The 22,464-nt window shown below is 42.8% G+C and overlaps 1 protein-coding gene across 1 annotated transcript in view; it reads left to right on the top strand.

Annotated features, from left to right (window-relative positions):
* Positions 1–22,464, top strand: part of LOC124775525 (juvenile hormone esterase-like) — a 156,194-nt gene that overhangs the window by 352 nt on the left and 133,378 nt on the right. The window contains exon 2 of the mRNA XM_047250357.1: positions 11,188–11,328. Within this exon, the coding sequence (XP_047106313.1) occupies positions 11,188–11,328 (141 nt within the window). The remainder of the gene's footprint in view (positions 1–11,187; positions 11,329–22,464) is intronic.

Raw genomic sequence — 22,464 nt, 5'->3', positions numbered from 1 at the left:
CTCACTCTAGTATGCAGCAAGTACTCCATCTACAACATTCTCCTCCGTTATCAAACTGACGATTCATTGATGCTACAGCATGTGTCCTATCACCTTACTCGAGTTGTGACATAAATCTATTTCCTTATCAGCTCGATTCAGTTCCTATTCATTAGTTGTCCGCTCTTCCAACTTGCGCCACCACCGTAGCTGAGAGAGCAGGGCGTTTTCATACTCTGCAAAGGAACCCGTTTTCGATTCTCGGTATTGGCAGTGAATTTTCCATGCTAGAAAGATTGTCACTTTGTACCCTCAACTTCGTTAGGTCAGTCTAGGAACTAATTGACCGATTAGTAACGGTGTCAACGTCAAGAAACCCGACAGCGACAGGAGAGCGGTGAGCTGTCTACAGGCCCCTTCCAATGGCGTCGGGACGATGCGTCGGGGCCGCCACCCCGTCTACGGCGAGGACGGGAACTTTACCTTACCTTCCCATTTAACATGCAACACACTCCTGTAGCACCACGTATCAAAAGCTGTAATTTATTTACTGTGTGGCAGTTTATCAACAGCGTTTCACTTCTGTAAAAGCTAACCACCAAATTATTGCTTAGAAATTTTCCAACATTTATGTTTGCTGTTACCAAATTTGCCTTTTTCTGAATCATTTTCTCACTTTTGACAATGTTTATTTTATATCCTTTCTACTTCCGCTGTCTTCAGTTATTTTTCTGTTCATACATCAGAACTCATATACTACTTACAGTGTCGAATTTCCTAATCTAAATCCCTTAACATCTGATTTGATTCACGTACGTTCTATTAGCCTTGTTTTACTTTTATTGATGTTCATCTCGCTACATCTTTTCAAGACACTACCCATTCCGATCAACTGATATTCCAGGTTCTATCATTCTCTGACAGAGTTACATAGCCGTCAGCAAACTTCAGACTTTTCATTTCTTACCCTTCACCTTTAACTCCCTCTTCAAATTTGTCGTTGCTTTCCTAGGCTACTTGTTCACTACACGGACTCAATAACATCGGGGATAGGCTGCAGCCCCATATCACTCCTCTACTTACGAATGCTTGCCATTCATTTCTTTCCACTCTCTTAACTGCAGTCTGGATTCTCTACAAGCTATAGATAACCTTTCGCTTCTCGTATTTTATCCTTCCTGCCTTCAGAATTCTCAACAGTATATTTTAGTCAACGTTGTCTAAAACAATCTCTAAATCTTCATACACTGTAAACAAGGGTTTCCTTCCATCACTCAGTGTTCCCTGATCAGTCATATTGTATAAAATTTGAGTTCGCCAATGTTAAGTTCAGCACTAAGAACGATGTCTAACGCAAAGACGACTAGGTGTATTGGCAACAGAGGGCTTATTTCCCACGAATTGCGTACAAGATAAATCTCTATTCCTTCTCACTGTTTTTCTCGCCTCTCGTTTACATTTACCGACATGATAGCTAATCGATAACCTTCCGCTCTTTGTCCAGAACGACAATGAGAACACACTTTATGATGCTTGGAAAGCGAACAGCCGAAGTCTTTCCTCCTCCCAATACTTCATCATTTTCTTAATCCTACTGCTAATCCTATTTCTTCAGATAATTTTGAAAACTGGCTCGAAAGAAGATGTAGATATTCGATATATAGTGAACCAGAAAGAGACAAGGTAAACGAAAAAAAAATGAAAGTTGTTAGACGGCTATGAAACAAAGCATTTGCGGCAGTAATTCGCCGATAACAGTATAGGACATGTCCTGTTCCAGAAGACAGTTTAGAGGTTCAAAATCGTGATACAGGCTATTGACGCAGGTGGACTAAGAAGAAAGGAGAGTACAGGAAAATCTAAGCCGCAGTGATCAACTAAATTTTGGTGCTAAAGTGCTGGATTCGAGGCATTTGAGATGTGGTACTACAGACAAATGTTGAAAATTAGGTGGACTGATAAACCGAGGAATGAGGAGGTTCTGCGCAGAAAGGAATATGTAGAATATGTGGAAAACACTGACAAGGAGAATGGACACGATGACAGGATACATGTTAAGACGTCATGGAACAACTTCCATGGTATTAGAGGAAACTGTAAAGGATAAAATCTGTAGAGGAAGACAGAGATTCGAATACATGCAGCAAATAATTGGGGACGTAGGTTGCAAGTGCTACGGTGAGATGAAGAGGTTGGCGCAGGTGAGGAATACATGGGGCGGGGGCGGTTCAAACCAGTAAGAAAAGTGACGGCTCAGAAAAAAAAAACCGTTGGGAAAGAATTCAATAAATAAATTTATTTCGCTAAAAATATGATATAAATTTTTCAAATAACAATGCCTTTCTCAGCAACAGAATGTACTAGTAATATTTTAGTCTCAGATTAGTTCTGTATTGGAATTTACATTGAAGTTCATCATCCAGAGACCTTTTATGTTTCCAGAATAGAGGTTAGGACTCACATCCTTGGATTTTTCGTTCACACTCTCCCAGATAAGACATATAAACATGCTTCACACCCTCAACTTTCCATTAACGAGTGCATGTATTACTTTATTAAAGATTCACAGAGACCTTCCTACAAACACGGGAAAACTGAGGTTCCAAATCCAATCCAACTATTATCCGTAAGGTTTCGATAGATTTTTTTTCTCCTTCAAGCTCTCGAGAGTTCTACGCAGAAAGTCCTTCAGATGAATCTTCGTGTTGTATGAAATTGAAAATGGAAAACAGTTACAGTCCGATATGCGATTGGCAAACAGGAGATGTGCACTGTTCCGGGTGGATAACGATTGGGGAGGATAACGACCATTTTACGGAAGGAAGGAAAGTACTGATCCAGGGTCCCATAGACGAGGGCATCGACGGCGTCAGCAGACACGGATTTTCATTACAAACAATAACCTCTATATGGCCTACAAAGTTAATGATCGCAATTTAAGGAACTCATTTGCTTCATTAAAAAATACTCAGAAAACGCAAACCCACAGTGAACAAGTATGGGACATGCCATCAGCTGTATCCTTTGAAAAGGAACTAGCCGGGCTATGAACTGAAACATTTCAGAAAAACTATCGAAAAAAATCTGAGTGGACAGATAGGAATTGGAATTTCTCTTCACCTGAAAGCGAGCCTGTCGTTTCCTTCGAATTGGTAGACTGGCAGTTTGTAGCGGGCCATAGAGTACGATAGTACGGCCCAGGTTGTAGATCGCAGTTTGTATCTGAATTAGGTCGAGCGTCGAGTAGAGTTTCTATCTGTTTTCAATGTTCGTAAAAAATGTTTGAAACCTATGTTTGTTCCAGTATTATCAGGTAAAGATTGTGGGAAACAACACTATATTTAATTTTAGGTACGTGGACCATATACATTCAAAAACACTGTTTTCAAGCATACCACTTCTATTAAAAATTGGTTTATTATTATGTAAACACGAACAACCGGAGCTACACATATTCACTAGAAGAAGATAAGTTCGATATTTGTGTTAGGTGTACAGGATGGTGTCTTTGTTGTAAGCCCAAAGGGTGGAAAGTAAACTTATACCCTATGTTACGCTCTTTATTCTCCAGTTCTCTCTTTATCTCAATCTTTGTACCTTATTTCGTAATCGGTAACACAACATTTCATTTTTTTAAATTTTTTCTTTTCTGATTTTGCTGTGAAATGCATTTTTCTTCTTTAAATTTCCTTAACCCACCATGAAAACGAGTCTCACATCTTCTCAATTCGTTTAACACTCATCTCGCGAAATCGCCTCACGTATGGCCAGGGGACTCAGACAGTTTTTCTTTCCGTGTGAGGTGTATGGAGGGGAAAAATTGCTTCTTTCCCTCTACCCACCAAGGTCAACTTTTAAATATCTTTCCAACCAAGTACAAAAGTTCATTACATTTGAAGTCAATATCAGAGAAAGACAAGAGGAAGTAAATGAAAAACAAGTCGGGAGAAATGATACTGTTCTGATAGATGCAAGTCGAAGCAAGTAAATGGTACCCTTAGAATCATTGAGCTGCTTTGAGAAAGCCAGCCACGACAAATCTGTTGAATCCAGTATGCGAAGTAGGGGATGAAATAACCTCAGATATCAAGCAGAATCTGATAGTTCAAAGTCAAAACAAGGTTGGAGCAAACAGGTGTGAAAATTACCGAACCGCTAATTTAATGTCATCGGTCATAAAAATGACAAATTATTCACAGAATAATCGAGAAATTGGTAGAAGCCGACGTTTGGGAAGATCCGGTCTGGGTTCTGATGAAATGCAGGAACACTTGAAGTCATATTGTCCTTACGACCTCTCTTAGAAAATACGTTGAAGGAAGACAAATCTACGATTGTAGCAATTGTAGGTTTAGGACACGCTTTTGACGATGTTAGCTGTGATAATTTCTGAAACTCTGCAGGTAGCAAGGGGAAACTACAGTGAGTGAAAACTTATCTACAACATTGTACAGAGACCAGACACTGACTACAAGTACAGAAGGTCGTGAAAGAGAATCAGGGAACCTATAGGGTTGTACCCTCTCCCTCATGTTATTAATTTATATATTCAGCAAGCAGAAACTTAGGAAGGTGGTTAGACTTAGGGGAGAAGAAAGAAATGCTTTGCACTTTGATGATGGCACTGCAATTCAGTCAGATACGGCAAGGTACTGAGAAAACTGTTCAGTGGAATGGATAATGATTTGAAATGAGATTGTAAAACGAGCATCAACGCAAGTAAAACAAGGTAATGGAATTTAGTCTAATTAAACCGGATGATGCCGAAGAAATTAGGTAGGAAATGAGACAGTAAAAGAAGTCGATAGATTTGGCCGTAAGGACAGCAAAATAACGGAAGACCGTCGAAGTTGAGAGGATATCAAATGCAGACTGACTGTAGCTAGAAATGTGTTTCTGAAAAAGGAGAATGTGTTAACATTGAACACAAATAGAAGAATCTGGTAGTCTTTTCTGAAGGTATTTGTATGAAGTGCGGCTTTGTACGGAACTCATGAAAAGAATCCAAATTTTTGAAATGTGGTGCAACAGCATAATCTCGAAAAATAGATGGACATCTGCTAGGGGCTTTCAATAAGTAACAGAATACTTTTTTTTCTCCAACAGTGTCAGTTGAAAAAATGTGAAATATTTTATGTGACATCGTAAAATGTGGTGCAACAACATAATGTTGAAAAACAGATGGACATCTGCTAGGGGCTTTCAATAAGTAAAACAATACTTTTTTTTCTCCACCAGTGTTAGTTGAAAAAACGTGAAATTTTTTATGTGTCGTCGCCGAGTATTATTGCTTCACTCATTGTACTTTGATGGAGGTCCGACAGGTGGTGATGCTACACGCTGCCTTCTTCTGATGTTACGTTCAATCAGTAAGTGTCTCGAAACAGCATATCCAGACACTCTGGGATGATGATGGCATTGAAACAGAGGATGACACACGTAAAGCTGAAATGCTAAACACCTTTTTCCAAAGCTCTTTCACAGAGGAAGACCGCACTGCAGTTCCTTCTCTAAATCCTCGCACAAACGAAAAATGGCTGACATCGAAATAAGTGTCCAAGGAATAGAAAAGCAACTGGAATCACTCAACAGAGGAAAGTCCACTGGAACTGACGGGATACCAATTCGATTCTACACAGAGTACGCGAAAGAACTTGCCCCCCTTCTAACAGCCATGTACCGCAAGTCTCTAGAGGAACGGAAGGTTCCAAATGATTGGAAAAGAGCACAGGTAGTCCCAGTCTTCCAGAAGGATCGTCGAGAAGATGTGCAAAACTACAGACCTATATCTCTGACGTCGATCTGTTGTAGAATTTTAGAACATGTTTTTTGCTGACGTATCATGTCGTTTCTGGAAACCCAGAATCTACTCTGTAGGAATCAACATGGATTCCGGAAACAGCGATCGTGTGAGACCCAACTAACTTTATTTGTTCATGAGACCCAGAACATTTTAGATACAGGCTCCCAGGAAGATGCTACTTTCCTTGACTTCCGGAAGGCGTTCCGCACTGTCGCCTGATAAAGAGCCTATCGAATATCAGACGAGCTGTGTGGCTGGATTGAAGAGTTTTTGGCAAACAGAATACAGCATGTTCTCAATGGAGAGACGCCTACAGACGTTAAAGTAACCTCTGGCGTGCCACAGGGGAGTGTTTTGGGACAATTGCTTTTCACAATATATGTAAATGACCTAGTAGATAGTGTCGGAAGTTTCGTGCGGCTTTTCGCGGATGATGCTGCAGTATACAGTGAAGTTGCAGCATTAGAAAATTGTAGCGAAATGCAGGAAGACCTGCAGCGGATAGGCACTTGGTGCAGGGAGTGGCAACTGACCCTTAACAAAGACAAATGTAATGTATTGCAAATACATAGAAAGGAGGATCCTTTATTGTACGATTATATGATAGCGGAACAAACACTGGTAGCAGTTACTTCTGTAAAATATCTGGGAGTGTGCGTGCGGAACGATTTGAAGTGGAACGATCATATAAAATTAATTGTTGGTAAGGCGGGTACCAGGTTGAGATTCATTGGGAGAGTCCTTAGAAAATGTAGTCCATCAACAAAGGAGGTGGCTTACAAAACACTCGTTCGACCTATACTTGAGTATTGCTCATCAGTGTGGCATCCGTACCAGATCGGATAGAGGAGATAGAGAAGATCCAAAGAGGAGCGGCGCGTTTCGTCACAGGGTTATTTGGTAACCGTGATAGCGTTTCGGAGATGTTTAACAAACTCAGGTGGCAGACTCTGCAAGAGAGGCGCTCTGCATCGCGGTGTAGCTTGCTGTCCAGGTTTCGAGAGGGTGCGTTTCTGGATGAGGTATCGAATATATTGCTTCCCCCTACTTATACCTCCCGAGGAGATCACGAATGTAAAATTAGAGAGATTCGAGCACGCACGGAAGCTTTCCGACAGTCTTTCTTCCCGCGAACCATACGTGACTGGAAAGGGAAGTAATGACAGTGGCACGTAAAGTGCCCTCCGCCACACACCGTTGGGTGGCTTGCGGAGTATAAATGTAGATGTAGGTGTAGATGCCTTCAAAATGGCGTAACGGAGGTGCGATCCAAGCAATCACTGAGTTTCTTTTTGCGGAAAACCAGATCATCACAGATATTGATAGGCGCTAGGAGAATGCCTGCGGAGACCTGCCAGCGAACAACAGCACGGTGTCTTGTTCGTCGAGGTGTCTGTCATCATCATACTAAGATCACGCAAGCCTGTCTGTAGCGTGCCATTCGGCCGCACACAACTGGAACTTGCGCACTCTCTCGTTCTAGGCGATGGACGGAACACCTTGCTACACAGCTGGACGTCCCTACTGGCAGCGTTGACGCCCTAGTCCACCAGTTACGGTACTCAGTAGTTGTGTTCCGGCTAGGCTCCTCGCCGCCATAAAGAGCAACAAAGAACCATCTGAGCAGAATTTCTTCCACGTCTCGAGGCTTAAGGTGACATACTTTTATCGAACTTAGTCGAAGGCGATGAAACATGGGTTCATCACTTCGAATCGGAAACAAAACGGCAATACTTGGAGTGGCGACACATCAGCTCTCCTCCGAAGAAAAGTTCAACGCCGCAGGCCATGGCGACAGCCGTCTGGAACCCTGAAGGGGTTATTCTGTTTGATGTCGGCCCTCATGATGCAACGAAAAAAATCGGAAATGTACCGTGATACCCTTAGGAAACTGGAGAAATTATTTCAGCGTGTCGTCATAAAAATGCAAACGAAGTTCTCCTTCTTCATGACAATGGAAGGCCTCACACAAGTCAACGCACCCGAGAGATGCTCACGGATCTTCATTGGACTGTTCTTTCTAATCCTACCTACAACCTGTATATGTCAGATGTCAGCTGCCGACTTCCTTCTCTGTGGTACATCCAAGGAAAGCAATTCCTGGATGTCTGGGAGGTTATTGATGCAGCAAGACGCTGGCTCCGACGTCGTCCAGTAGAGTGATACCATGCAATGATACCATGGCTCTCCGACTAGAATTGCATAAGGCCATCGCGTTGAACGGAGGCTATGATGGAAAATAGGGTTTTGTAAAAAATGTTCAAGTTTGTGTGAATTCCTAAGGGACAAAACTGCTGAGGTCATCGCTCACAAGACTTTCACAACACTTTAACTTATGCTACGAACAACACACACATCCATGCCCAAGGGAGGATTTGAACCTCCGACGGGAGGGGTCGCGCAAACCGTACATGGCTCCTCAAACCACGCGGCTTCACCACTCGGCATGGTTTTGTTACCAGAAGATTGGGGAATAATATGGCGCACTGAAATCCAGATTAGAATCAACTAGATTTCCGGAAAAGTTGTATTACGTTACTTATCGAACGCTCCTCGTAGAACAAGTAATGAGGAGGTACTACACCAGTTTGGGGAAAAATTATATTTACGGCACAGGAGGCATCCTGAACCATAAGGAATTTTCAGTTAGATAATGGCGGGATATGTGTGTTTCATGGGGTGAGCGGGGAGGGTAGGGGGGGAATTGCGGAGGGAGTCAAACTCTTGAACACAGTAAGCAGGTTCAGTTCGATATTGGTTACAGTTAATATGCACATGATAAACCAGTCTTCAAAAAGAAGGCAACGAAACATTCGCAAATGTCATTACAATCTCTTCGTGGAGTTGACTTCAGTTTCCTGACTGAGCCTGGATGTTACTGAGGTTCTTCGGAGGCATACCTTGTAGGTTTCACTGTTTTTCGATTTAGTTCGCAGATCTGTTATTATCTTAAAAAGTATTTTTCGTATACCACCAGTAGTGAATAGTTGTTCTCTCAGCAAATAATCAGAAAGACAAAAGTGATGTTGTTATGCCATAACATGGTTGGAGAACATCACTGTTATTACTTCAACCGGTTCTTAGAAGGATATTGTTCGTTTTGCTAACGCTGAGAAAGGAAAAAAATTACCGAATTCAAATACTAGCTTGTTAAAGCAATTATTCTAGTTTTCTGTCATTAACGCTTCTTTACCTGCAGGATATCCGCTCCATTAGCTGAATGGTCAGCGCGTTGGAATTCCAAGCACGGGGACCCGGGTTCAATTCACGGCTGGGGTGGGAGATTTTCTCCCCTCAGGGACTGGCTGTTGTGCTGTCCTCATCACCATTTCATCCCCATTGTCGACGCGCCAAGTCGCCCAATGTGCCATCGCACTCAGTAACACCAGCACTTGGCGGCCGAACTTCCCGTCTGCGAACTCCCGGCCACTGGTGCCATACGATCATTTCCATTTCCTACCTGCTAGATATTCTACGTGTAATTCCGTTTCAGCATTCGTTATCTAGGAACAAGCAATATTTCTCATCTCTTGATTGAATTTTTCTAATTTAACTAAAAATTACATGTAGCAAGTCGTTCGGCATTGTTCAGGGAAGTGAACAGTCTCTCAGCGTAATGATAGAAGTGCACTTTGGAGCACAACACAGGCACAAGTGACCACAAAGGACGTCTCTTCAGGCAGGTTTCAGCAGAATATAATTACTTGCCTACCAAATGTAATTAAATTCTCCTCGCTACTTACTTTATAGAGATAATGCCGTCTCGTGCTGTGAACCTGTCATGTATTCTCGCTGTATCTTATCGGTTCACATGTCGGATAACACAGAAGTGTACGATGTGTTTTTATCGTTTCCTCGTGACTGTAAATAGACGTCCTTCTACCTGACGCTTGCAATTTTGGTAATCGTTTCATTTTTTAAAAGTCTATATTTTAGGTAACAGGAAATTTGTGGTCAGATCCTATGGGATCAAGCTGCTGAGGTCATCGGTCCCTAAGCTTACACACTGCTTAAGCTAACTTAAACTGACTTACGTTAAGGACAACACACACACCCATGCCCGAGGGAGTACTCGAACCTCCGACGGGGGCAGCCACGCGAAAAGTGGCAAGGCGCCTTTAGACCGCGCGGCTACCCCGCGCCTTTGTATTTTACTGTGGTTGCCTAGCGCCAAGTAAAGGCAGCCAATAAGTGATAAAACTCTTTCTCCGCGATTTTGTGACGGTTAAATAATAAGAAAGTGCTCATAGTACTTAAGTTATCAAACGCTCAAAGAGTTCAGACATCGAAAAATACTACTAAGAAGGTACAATGTAAAATTTCGGATACAACACGCTGACGACAAGGTTGCCGCTACACTCATTGGGTCGGTCTTCCGCCACTGCGATTCTTTCCATAATGCCCAAGCTCTCTATGACTGGTTCTGCCAGACACACGCCAAGTCCAGTATATTGATGCACTAATAAATAACAAATAAACAAGTTAAATAAGATAAGAAAATGATTGCAACCTTAATACGAAATTGTGTTGTCAACACAGTGCCTAAACTAAGTTGAATACTAGCTGTAGTATTTCCTGACTGACATGATGGATTTGAATAAAATTATTAAACACGTGTACAATGTAGTGACAAAAGTCATGAGGTACTTCCTAATATCGTGTCGGACCTCCTTTTGCCTGGTTTGGAGCTGCAACCACATGGCGTGGACTCAGCAAGCCGTTGGAAGTCCCCCAGCGATATGTTGAGCTATACTGCCTCTAAAGCCGTCCATATTTGCAAAAGTGTTTCCGGTACAGATTCTGTTCACAAACTGACCTCTCGATGGGATATGCCCAAAATGTTCAGCAATACGAGCAAAACAACTGCACGGGTTACCATAGTCCAACTTCAATTCACGACTTCAGCCTGTTTCCCCCTTCTCAAATCGTCAGTATTGCCGAGGCTCTGTAGTATTGGGATGGCACCCCAGATTTGCACATAAAAGGGCAATTGGCCGACACCTGGCAAGCGAATTTCGGTATTAAAACATCTTCCCTGTACGAGAATTTATGTAAAGCATGTCCAAACTAACATTGCATCGTAATTCGGAATTACAAAGGCACTGCAGTGTGGTATTTATCCACTGACACAGGGAAAGCGACTTTCAAGTAAAATGTCTCCCCTGTACGGGAATATAAGAGTACATATCGTAGACGCTCGGGTAATGACGTATGAAGGTTTTGATCTGACCGTGAGTCATCCACGGGTAGCCAAATGGTAGGGCGACGGCTCGCGATAAGCAGCAAATCTGGGATTCGAGTCCCGGTCCGGCACAAATTTTCATAGTCGTCAATCCATTATACAGCGGGTGATCGTCCATTTCGAAACTGACAATAGATTTCATGTACTTGTTTTCATTTTTCAGTCTCCCGAACCACCAGAGAAATGGAGTGGGATACGAAATGCAACAGTTGATCCAAACGTGGCGCCTCAGATTAACGTATTTTTGGATAACCAGTACCAAGGAGACGAGGACTGCCTGTACCTCAATGTGTACACACCTAAGGTAAGTTCCAATGATTTTTGTTATTCACTGAAGTTTCTCATACTTTTCACTGCAATCTTAAAGTCGAAATTCTCTGTTTGCGAGTCATCACTAGCTATAACAGTTCCCATATGACTTGTCAGTCGTGATGTAAATATTGGCTTTCAGTTGATTTCGACAAAATTAATGTAGTGTAATATACTGAGATGTATCAGATGGTCAGTAACTCGTTTCTTTATTAGCATAAAGGTAGACATTAATTTTCCACCCGTGAAGTAAGTCTGAAAAGGTTACGCAACAAAATCTCCTGTCCAATAAAACACTGCTTGGTCATCATGACACGTCATACTACTTTGTAAAAATGTTGTAGTGTTCTGTAATAGGATGACCGGAGCAGGTGACATAGCTGGGTTGTAGGGCGTGGCTGGGTTGAAGAAGGTGGCTGTTTTTAGGAATCTTCCTCTTTATTGTTGGTTCTTCCAATATGTTTTCCGGTAGCTCAGCCCCACCACTCGTGTCGTGGTGGAGACGCGCTGATGCACGCAGCCCAAGGAACGCGACGCTGGGCTCAGTCAGTGGCTATACAGGTGGTAGGAGGTTAGCAGCATGAGGCCTGGCCCATCTCGCCCCCTGCAGACGTGGTGGCTCATGACGGCGCTGGGAGTCGCCGGTGCAGCAGCGGACAACGCCTTCCACCGGCCGGTCCTCAGGGACAGCGTCACTGATGACGACAACGTAACAGAGACCGAACGCCCAATCGGTCGAACCGATGCCGACACCCACCTCTGATGCCCTTAAATAGTGACGCCGTGTTTATTAGAATGTTCTCAATGAGTTGGTTGACGCAACCGCGCCACATGCGGACCGTGCTTGCGTAATTCTGCTAATGCTCCATTCTGGCTGTTGATGGCTGCCACACATGTACACACATACCGACGCTCGTTGCAAAACTGTGTCACCTGCGCCGGCTAGCCTTCGTCCGCTGTCTGCCGTGAGGCTGGCGCATCACGCACTGAGACACACTAAATCACAATTTCGCACCACATTTCCTAAAAATAATCCCTTGTGCTCTACAGTTCTTATAGGCCGCAGTCCACGTCTCCAGAACCGCATTCTTCTGCTTTTGAACACGTCAGAAGTTACTAATTTCCTCGCAATACTTTGTGTAGTGAGTTAAAGGTATGTTCAAAAGGGATCACATCTGTACGACGCACTAGCCACGGTATTGGAGAAATACCCACCTCTTTCAGCATGACATGCGGCAACTGAGTTCTGTGAGGTTGTCCATATGGATGAAAAATTTAGACAACGGTGGTCGCAATACAGTCCAAAAGGAAGCGGTCACGCTAAATGACTTTGCAGGTTCACGATATCCTCGGTCAATGCTAGAATCATCTGGGTTGGGGGGAAGGGGAGGAAAGCGTCAGCCGTGTCAAAAATAATGGCACAGTGAAGTGTCGTTTCTGACTGCACATTGTGTGGGAATCACCGTCCCATGAAAAATGGTCGTTCCATTGACGTCCTTTATGTCACCTCCTGAGGCCTCTTCGTGTCTTTTGGGAGCGGCAATGCGTCTGAAACATTTTTCTCGCCCACCGATAAGAAACAGCGTGTCTTCTACACTGGGAATCGCTACTCTCATCTCTATCGCGTAAACGTCAGCAGGAGGGGTGAAATATGGATAAGAGGGAGTACGACGAAATTCCCGTCGTGTGACACATTACCAGTGCCGTTGGGCAGAATCGTGCCGAAATTTGGTGCAATGTGACATTATTAGTCCATCTGCAATTCACATGAATCTCCAAGCTCTGTCCTTATTTTCGCATGTGTCGACACGCCGCTGTTTGAAGCGTCATTGTGCCAGAGGGTGACGCATTTCGTTTTTGCACCATTACAGAGGAAGCACATTGGAGCCAAATTTCAGGCATCTGCGTCGGAATGCAAGACAATTCGAAAAGACATCCATTTAATTGTGTGGTGCAGCATATGCAGGTTGTTCGGAAGTTCCTGTTACAAACATCTAGAAGCTATATAATGAAGGGAGTACATAATATTTTGACTACGAACCCATGTCCTGCAACGTAGAAGTTATAGGCGCTGAAGACTAAATGTAAACGGTTTCTATGAAGATTTTACAAACTTTCCAGGATGGTGGAGACGAATAAATGTATCAATTTGAGGTGAGGTTCCGTGGTTCGGAACTGAATGAGTAGAAAGCTACAAGCGAAAATCATTCTGATACCTCTTACAGTGCAGTAGATGCACCGGTACCGTTGTTGCTAAGAATGTACGATAAGCAACTGTCAGACGTGGTAGTAAGGTCCAAAACAAAAAAAAGTCTAGTAAACGTGGGCTCTAGACTGCATATCTGAGGGGCTATGAGAATTTCTCATCTTCGCTGGTGTGGAACACATCTCCTCCACTGAAGAAGATATGCATTATACAGCTCACGTCTACTACACACTTTTTTCTTCATCTGAAAGTTGTGTACCCTGCATTTTTAACAACAACAGTACCGGTACAACTATTCGACTGTCAGAGATATCACACCGGTTTTTGCTTATAAATTTCGACTCTTTCGTTCCCGAAAAGTGGAACTTTATCTCACATTGATACATTTATCTTCCTCCATCATCCTTGAAAGCTAAATCACCCTGTATATACAAATATTTACAGGCACAGGCGCCTGTAACTGATGCTCTGTAGAGTCGTTTGTTGACGCGTCCGGTCATATAATATTACGTAATTACTTCCCTCTATAAGTCCTAGAAGTTTCGAACGGGAATTTTCCAACACCCTGTATCGCACAAGTGTTGTTGATACTGTGGCGACGATTCTGCACTGAAAATAATACCTCCAGATCCGTTTCAGACGACGACTCCTGCAATGTCGGAGCCGTCATCGGTAGGTTGGTCTCGTGGTGTTGCAGTTCCTGAGTGTGCACGACCAGAAACCCCTCGACATTGACGTATTAACGGTGTAGTATCTTTTGGTTAATACGACGCACTACACAGTGGCACTCGTGAATCAGTTTCTGTTCACTGAGCGACGTGACACAGTTATTCACACCAAAACACAGTCCTTATGGTGTTCCAATCTGATATCGTGCAAACGCGTTGATGCTGAATGACCGGAACAGCACCTGAGTAGGAGTGCGTCCTTGGCCGAGGGGTGAAAGCTCAGGCTAGCAGGCGGCAGAGGACGAGTAGTGCATCCTCTTCTCTGGGGTGCGGGATGTACTTTCCGATGAGCGCTGAGTGAAATAGTTCGTGATGGGGCCACCGAGGGGACCAGTATGTTGGCAATAACGTGCTGAACCCGGCAGCTCAGGAGTTGCCTTGGCCTAGGGGCGAGCTGCACTTCTTACCCCCCCCCCCCTCCCCCCCCCCAATGCCAGCGGAGCCGGTCCGGGGCAAGAGACGGGTTCCCAATCTTTTTCGCTTGTCTAATTTCAACATGGCTGACGAAGAGACAAGCGATTCGTGTGCGGCTGGAAGGGCATCTAAGCTTTCTGCTCCCTCCCCACAAGGGGGCCTCGGGCAGACTGAGGAGAGTGTCACTGAGAGACATGCCAGGATAACATAGTACCTGGACTCCAATTTAAGAAATTGTAAGGTAAGCCAGCCTGCGAAATGAACTCACCCCTTGGGCTATTGGTCACGCAAAGCTCGAGGGACGAGTTGAGGAGACTGAGAAAGAAAACGAAAGGCTGCGCAAGCAGACAATCAAACCATGGGCAGGTGTGGCCACTCAAGCGGCACCCAATCCTCAGACGACCAAAGAAATGATAGTTAAGGTATCACAAAGACCGGACACGGCTTTCTTGAGACCCTTGCCCTGTCAAGATACGAAAACGGTTCAGGAAATATTTACGACAACGATAAACCCTGCTGAGGAGAAAATAAGGTTCAACAAAGTCAAAGTAACAAAAAATGTGATATAGTAGTCGTTGAAACACAATAAAATAAAAACAAAATACTAAATTACCAAAAACTTTGTAGAGCTGTTAAATGCAAAGCACTGAAAAAGAAGAATCCCCTCGTTATAATGTATGACATTCCACTCACATTGGATCAAAATGAGTTATGTGAAACTATAAGGTCGCAGAATTTTGACGATATGAGCACTGAAGATCTTAAGAATGCATTCCAGTTGAGCTTCAAAACCGGACCTAGAGAGCAAGACGTTGTACACAACGCTACTGAAGTTTCAGGGAAAATGTGGAGAAAGCTTACGGCTATGTGCAAAATATACATTGATTTCCATGCCATAAATTACGGGACTATTTGGTGATGCCTCATTGCCACAATTGTGGAGACCTGGATTACATACATAAGTACTGTGATCGGAATCCGGTTTGGTCCAGGCGTGCAGCGGAAGACGATATAAAGAAGAACTGCACCAAACCTGGAATCTGTATTCCCTGTACGAAGGGAGGCAAAAAGACATGTAACGCCACTGGGAGGAACTGCCCCACGTACAGGATGTCGGAGCAGAGGTTACACAACAGTACACAGGATGCCAAACAGAAAACCCCAGTGCGAAAGGAGAAGGGATGCGGAAAGGGCCCAAGGTTTAGGCAGTTCTTGAGAATAGTCGCAGAAGTCCGAGCACGAAGGGTGTAAATGCTGGACACTTGAATTCAGACCGACCCTTGTGACCGAGAGGACGCTCCCTCTCCCGACCGCCAGGGCTGCAGATTGTCAGAAGATCGGGCAAGTCAAGACGGGAGTCCTGTTGTGGCGGGCCGACTGGTGTTTGTGCTGGAGAATACAGCAGAAGAACAACCGGTACAGATTAGTGCTGTTAATAGCACGAATGTCGACACAAGACCAAGTCAACTTAGGAGATTGGAAGCAGATCAGTAGATAGTCAGAATCACCCTAATATTGAATACTCTATGCAGTTATCCCGCCTGGAGTAGCCGGCTGTGCTGATCACAGAACTAAGGCACGTGGTGCGTATAGGACACAAGTACGGCGGTTGTATGGATGTGACTAGGTGGTTGTTTAGGTTAGAGCGTCTCAGAAAACTACAGAAAGGGAGTGAGTATGGAAGGTTGTAGAACAAACAGAGGACAGTAAAGAAATGGTTCTAATGGCTCTGAGCACTATGGGACTTAACATCTGTGGTCATCAGTCCCCTAGAACTTAGAACTACTTAAAACTAACTAACCTAAGGACATCACACACATCCATGCCCGAGGCAGGATTCGAACCTGCGACCGTAGCAATCCCGCGGTTCCGGACTGAGCTCCTAGAACCGCTAGACCACCACGTCCGGCAGGAGAGTTCTACGGACATTTTTTATAAAATATTTAAATCATCTAGTAGGTATAGTCGGAAGCTTCTTCAGGCTGCAGAAGGCCTATAACATTGTCTCTAGAAAACCTGCAACACCAGAAGACCGTAATGCGGCAACTCCTGCAGAGGAAGGATGGCTGACTCACGCACTAATAGTTGACACTGGAATTAATGTAACATGTTACTCATAAATAGCAAAGAGGTCCATTACTGTGCGAATAGACTGTTAGTTACAATTCATTGGAAATAGTAACAACCGAAAAGTACCTAGTAATAACAGTTCGTGTCGATTTAACGTGGACTGTTCACATATAAATAGTTGTAGGAAAAGAAGACAGTCTGTGATTCATTGAAAATTTCTTAACAACATTTAATGTCGATTTTGTACTCCACTGGTCCTAAGAACTGGTTAGAGGATGTCACCAGCATTGTTGATATTCTCTCATCTTCATACAATATAGGCTTTCACAGCCGGCGTCTTCTTCAGTTAAAGCTCCCGGGCTGAGAGGTTGTAGTCAATGTATAAAACTGCTTTCTGACGGTGGATGTCGACTTTGCGCCAACAGAATGGGATTCGATTATTTTAAATAGAGAATAGTGACGCCATCCAGAGATAGTCGCAGAGTCGGCATCGCGTGACGTTTGGTGGTGCCCTCTACGCGATTTATAAATGCGAGAGCCCCTCAAGCCTCGAAAGACGATTCCCCCAGATGGAGATGAAAAGTCCGGAAGCAGTTTTATACATCGATCACGGCCTCTCAGGACGGAAGTTTTGACTGCAGAGGATTGTCTCGCCATTTTCTACTCGTGCTGGGTGTGCGAGAGTTATGGTGACCGTGCTTGCCAACCGAGTAGTGAGAAATTTGTGCTCAGATTTTTGGCCTTCTTGAATAGAATATCATCCCGAGTTACGGGATGGGCAACAAAAGGACCGCAGACGTGTAGTCGAGAAGGCTCTAGTCGATCCTTTCTTCAGTTGCTTTGTACAGTGACGATGCCTTTCTACCGGTGGATATCACGCCGTAAAGCGGCCATCACAGGTGCCAAGGCTTTATCAATAAACAGCGTTACTTTTCAATGTTTAATCTTGTGTACTGAACTTGCATGTGCTGACTGCTATTCGCTGTACTCGTCTTTGTCTGTGTTGTAATGCTGAACAATGCTAGTGGCATCATAACGAGAACGATACCTGATGAAATGGGTCACAAAATCTGGAAAGGTGTAAGTATGTGACAGTATTTTAACTGACTTGAACAAATTAATTAGAAAGGCAACTTTATAAACTAAATAACCGACACTATTGAATTCTTTCTTGTGTAATGTAGTGCTAAAATGCGTGACACCATAGCACGTGACTTGCACTTCTGACACACAATATAACAGTAAAAAATGATACATAAATTAACCTAAAGAATTCTGAAACAATAGATTACTCCCCTATTAATTAACGAACGCAGTCTGACTGAATAAATTTCCAACAAATGAGTACTACACCCGTGAATGTCAGTTTGCACTGTGAGAAATGTCACTTTGCACTGTGAAAAATAAAACTGTCTGAATTTGAAATGAAATCTGAACTGAAATTCAATCAGCCTGTTATGGTAATGAATTCTGAAAAGCAACAGCTAACAATAAACGATCTTGCTACTTCGACTGCGCTGTAGCTGGCCCGAACAAATTTTAATGGCTTACCTATGTCAGCGGTAACTTAATGCACCTCGTAGTGAGGAACATAAAATATGAAACGCCGCAGCGGCTGAGCTAAACGGGAAAGAAGAAGCCTTGCGAAGCGAAATGCAGGGACGTGTCATTACTCTGAACAGATCATGCTTCAGTTTTAAGGGACTGTGTTCTACTTTTTGTGATGCAGCGATAAATATAATCAAAATATGTGAAAATTCTGAGTTCTCTACATAAATGAAAGTTATTTAAGGTTTAGTAAGGTGTATCACTACAGTGATTTTTACAAAAATTATCCTTTATAAAAGAGTTTCTTTGCCATGAAATTTACTGCAAATGGTAAAGGAGTGGTAAAACTAACTTTAGAAGCCATGTGAACTGTTAACTCTACTTAATCTCTTCTGAACAATAAACTAAATAACCTGAACCAATAAATAAAAATTCCATGGAAAAACTTCACATTTACATCTACATGATTACACTGCGATTCACAATTATTTACCTATCAGAGGGTTCACTGAATCATCTTCAAGCTATTTCTTTACCGTTCAACTCTCTAACAGAGAGCTATGATTTCTCTTATGTTACTATGCTGATCGTTCCTCCATATTTAGGTGGGCGCCAACGAAATATTATCACAATCTGAGGAGAAAGTGGGTGATTGATATTTCATAAGAAGCTGCTGCCCAAACGGAAGACGCCTTTGGTGTAATGATAGTCACCCAACATCTGTGGCACTCTGTCCCCTATTTCGGTAAAGTACAAAATGAGATACCATTATTTGAACTTTTTCCTGTCTTATGAGGATCCCAAAACTTACAGCAATACTGCAGAAGAGGACGTACAAGACTAGCGTAGCAATCTCTTTAGCAGACCTGTTGTATTTTCTTAGTGTTCTGGCAATAAATCGCGGTCTCTGCTTTGCTTTACCCACAACTTTACGTATGTGATCGTTCCAGCTTAAGTTACTTGTAATTGTAATCCCTAAGAATTTTGTTGAATTTATGGCCTTTAGATTCATGCGATTTATGGTATAACAGAAAATTAGCGGATTCGTTTTGGTACTCATGTGGATGACTTCACACTTTTCATTATTTAGAGCGAATTGCCACTTTTCGTACCATACCGATATCTTGTCTAAATCGTTTTGAAATCCGTTTTGATCATCTGATACTTTATAAGACGTTAAATGACAGCATCATCTGCAAACACTCTAAGAATGCTACTCAGATTATCCCCTAAATTGTTTATGTAGTTTACGAACAGCAGAGGTCCCATAACACTTAGTTGTGGAAGGCCAGGTATTATTTCTGTTTTACTCGATGACTCAATTACTACGAATTGTGGCCTTTCTGACAGGAAATCACGAATCTAGTCGCATAACTGAGACGATAGTCCAAAGGCACACAATTTGATTAAAAGTCACTTGCGAGGTACGGTGTCAAAAACCTTCTACAAATCTAAAGATACGGAATCACTTTGATATACCCTATTGATAGCACTCATTACCTCGTGAAAATAAACAGGTAGTTGAGTTTCACAAGATCAGTATTTCCTGAATACGTTTGTGCTGCTCATCAATAAATCGTTTTCTTCGAGGTAACTCAATATTCGAACACAGTGTAAGTTCCAAAAGTCTACTGCATGTCGGCGTTAGCGATATGTTTACGGATCTCTGAACGAGCGATCGGTTGTATTTGACTGCTACATAAGGTGTTGTAGCATCAGCACAATCTGCAAGGGACCTGGTTGGTGTACAGTCAGAACCGGTGGCCTTCCCTTTATTAAGTGATTTAAGCTACATTACTACACTGAGGATATCTATTTCTGAGTTACTCATGTTTGCAGTTGTTTTTGATTCGGATTCTTTGGTGAAGTAATTTCGGAAAATCGTATTTAGCAACTGCACATTAGTGGCACTGTCATCAGTAATATCTCCATTATTGTCGAGCGGTGAAGGTATTGATTGTGTCTTTACATTGGGGTACTTTTCAAACTACCGGAGTCTCTTTGAGTTTTCTGCTAGATTTCGGGACAGAGTTTTATTGTGGAAAGTATTAAACGCATCTCGCACTGAATTTCGCGCTACATATCGAGCTTTTGTATAATTACACCAAACTTGAGGGATTTACATCCTTCTAAATTTGGCGTCCTTTGGTCGTTGCTTCTGTAACAGTGTTCTCACCTGTTTTGCGTACGATGTGGGATCAATACCATCTCTTATTGATTTATTTGGTATTTGTCTCTTAATAGCAGTCGATACTAATTCTTTGAATTTAAACCGCATCTGGTCTACGCTTACATATTCATATTGGAAGGAGTGGCGACTATCTCTTAGGAAGACCTCAATCGAATTTTTATCTGACTTCTTTAATAACTGTATTTTGCGTTTACCTTTGGTAGGTTTGGATGTTAATGTGTTCAGTCTCGCTACAACAACCTTGTAGTCGGTATTCCGTCATAATTATCCCTATTTGCTCACAATTATTTGTTGCTAAGAGACCAACTGTGTTTTCGCAACCATTTAAACTTCAAGTGGACTCCTGAACTAAATGTTCAAAATAATTTTCTGAGAAAGCAATCAGAACAATTTCTAACGAAGTTTTATTCCTACCTCTGGTTTTAAAGACGTATTTCCGCCAGCATTTTGAGGGTAGATTGAAGTCACCATCAACTGTACCTATATGAGTGGAGTACTTATTCTAAATGATTCAAGTTTTCTTTAAATGTTCAGTAACTATATCATCTGAGTCGGTAGAAGGAACAAATTAGTAATTGATTTCGCTTATCAAGTATAACCTTTACCCTTACTAACTCACAGGAAGTATCTACTTCGATTTCACTGCAAGACAGATTACTTTCGAAAGCAATAAACACTCCATCACCAACACTATTATGTCCATCCTTTCTGAACACGGCTAGATGTTTTGCCAAAATTTCGGCTGGACAAATTTTCGGCTTTAGCCTGATTTCAGTGCCTATAAAAATTTGAACTTCAGTTTTTTTGTTTTGTTTTTGACCGCTGGTTATTTTTGAACGTAGCTGCTATTGTTTATGACTACATCTCCGATTTTGATGGTGTTGAGCCACAGCCATGCAGTATGTTTTGATCGAATAAACCGCCATTTTATTGTGTATTACTGTATTTACCTTCTGTACTGTGTAGATTTCGGCTTTTATACCATTATAAAGAACAATGCTAAAAGTTCTCAGACCGCTAACATATCACATCTGTTACGGCAGTCCAGAGGATGTAAACGAGACTAACACATGCCTTTAAGATGTAACTGACAGTTACATCTTAAAGGCATGTGTTAGTCTTGTTTACCTGCTTTGGACTTGTTTGGACTTCATCTAAGAACTTTTGGTATTGTACTTGACAGTTGTGTAAGAGCCAAAACCTAAATATTACAGAAGATAAATTCAGTAATACAAAGTCAAATGGCGGTTCATTCATTAAAAATTATTTCTTTGTCTACTTTCCTCTGTCTGTTCTGCACCCTTCTGTTTTCACGCCCTTTTTGTAGTTTTCTGAGACGCTCTAACCTAAACAACCGCCTAGTCAGATCCATACAGACGCCGTTACCCGAGTAGCCGCTTCCTGCTTATAGTGGACTCCTGGCCTGTTTATTGGAACCCGGAAACGCACGAGCTTTTGGCGCAAATCGAGGAATTTGCTGTCTACACGGTCGCAGAACCATCTGGGCCTCTGATTGAGACTCTCCAGTCGACTGTGTACCAAAGGACCACGGTTGGTTCTAGCTACGACACTACACGTGGCGAGCTCCACCTTCATCTCGCAGGCAAGAGTGGCAGTATAGACGCAAGAAAACAATGTGAATCTTTTCCAATCTAAAGCAACGCATGTCGTTTGTTCCGACATGAGGCACCACCTGCAGTTGGCTGCAGCGACACACATCGTTTCTTCCCACATGAACAGCCACCTGCACTTGGCTGCACCGTATGCTCTTTACGGCTTTCGTAAGCACTCTTACCACATCTGGAATGACTCCCCATGGTATATACACAGAGTGATCACTGGATTCATTCCCCACCTTGGCAACCACGTCGTTAATACCACATTACATTGGATCTCCCTATTACCAGTAGATCCACCCTCTGGAACAGGGCAAGCGATCTGATCTGGCTAACGGACTTGGTCAGCCATACATAG

This window comes from Schistocerca piceifrons, chromosome 2 (assembly GCF_021461385.2).
Source record: "Schistocerca piceifrons isolate TAMUIC-IGC-003096 chromosome 2, iqSchPice1.1, whole genome shotgun sequence".
Lineage (NCBI taxonomy): Eukaryota > Metazoa > Arthropoda > Insecta > Orthoptera > Acrididae > Schistocerca > Schistocerca piceifrons.
This window is presented reverse-complemented; position numbering and strand designations above follow the sequence as displayed.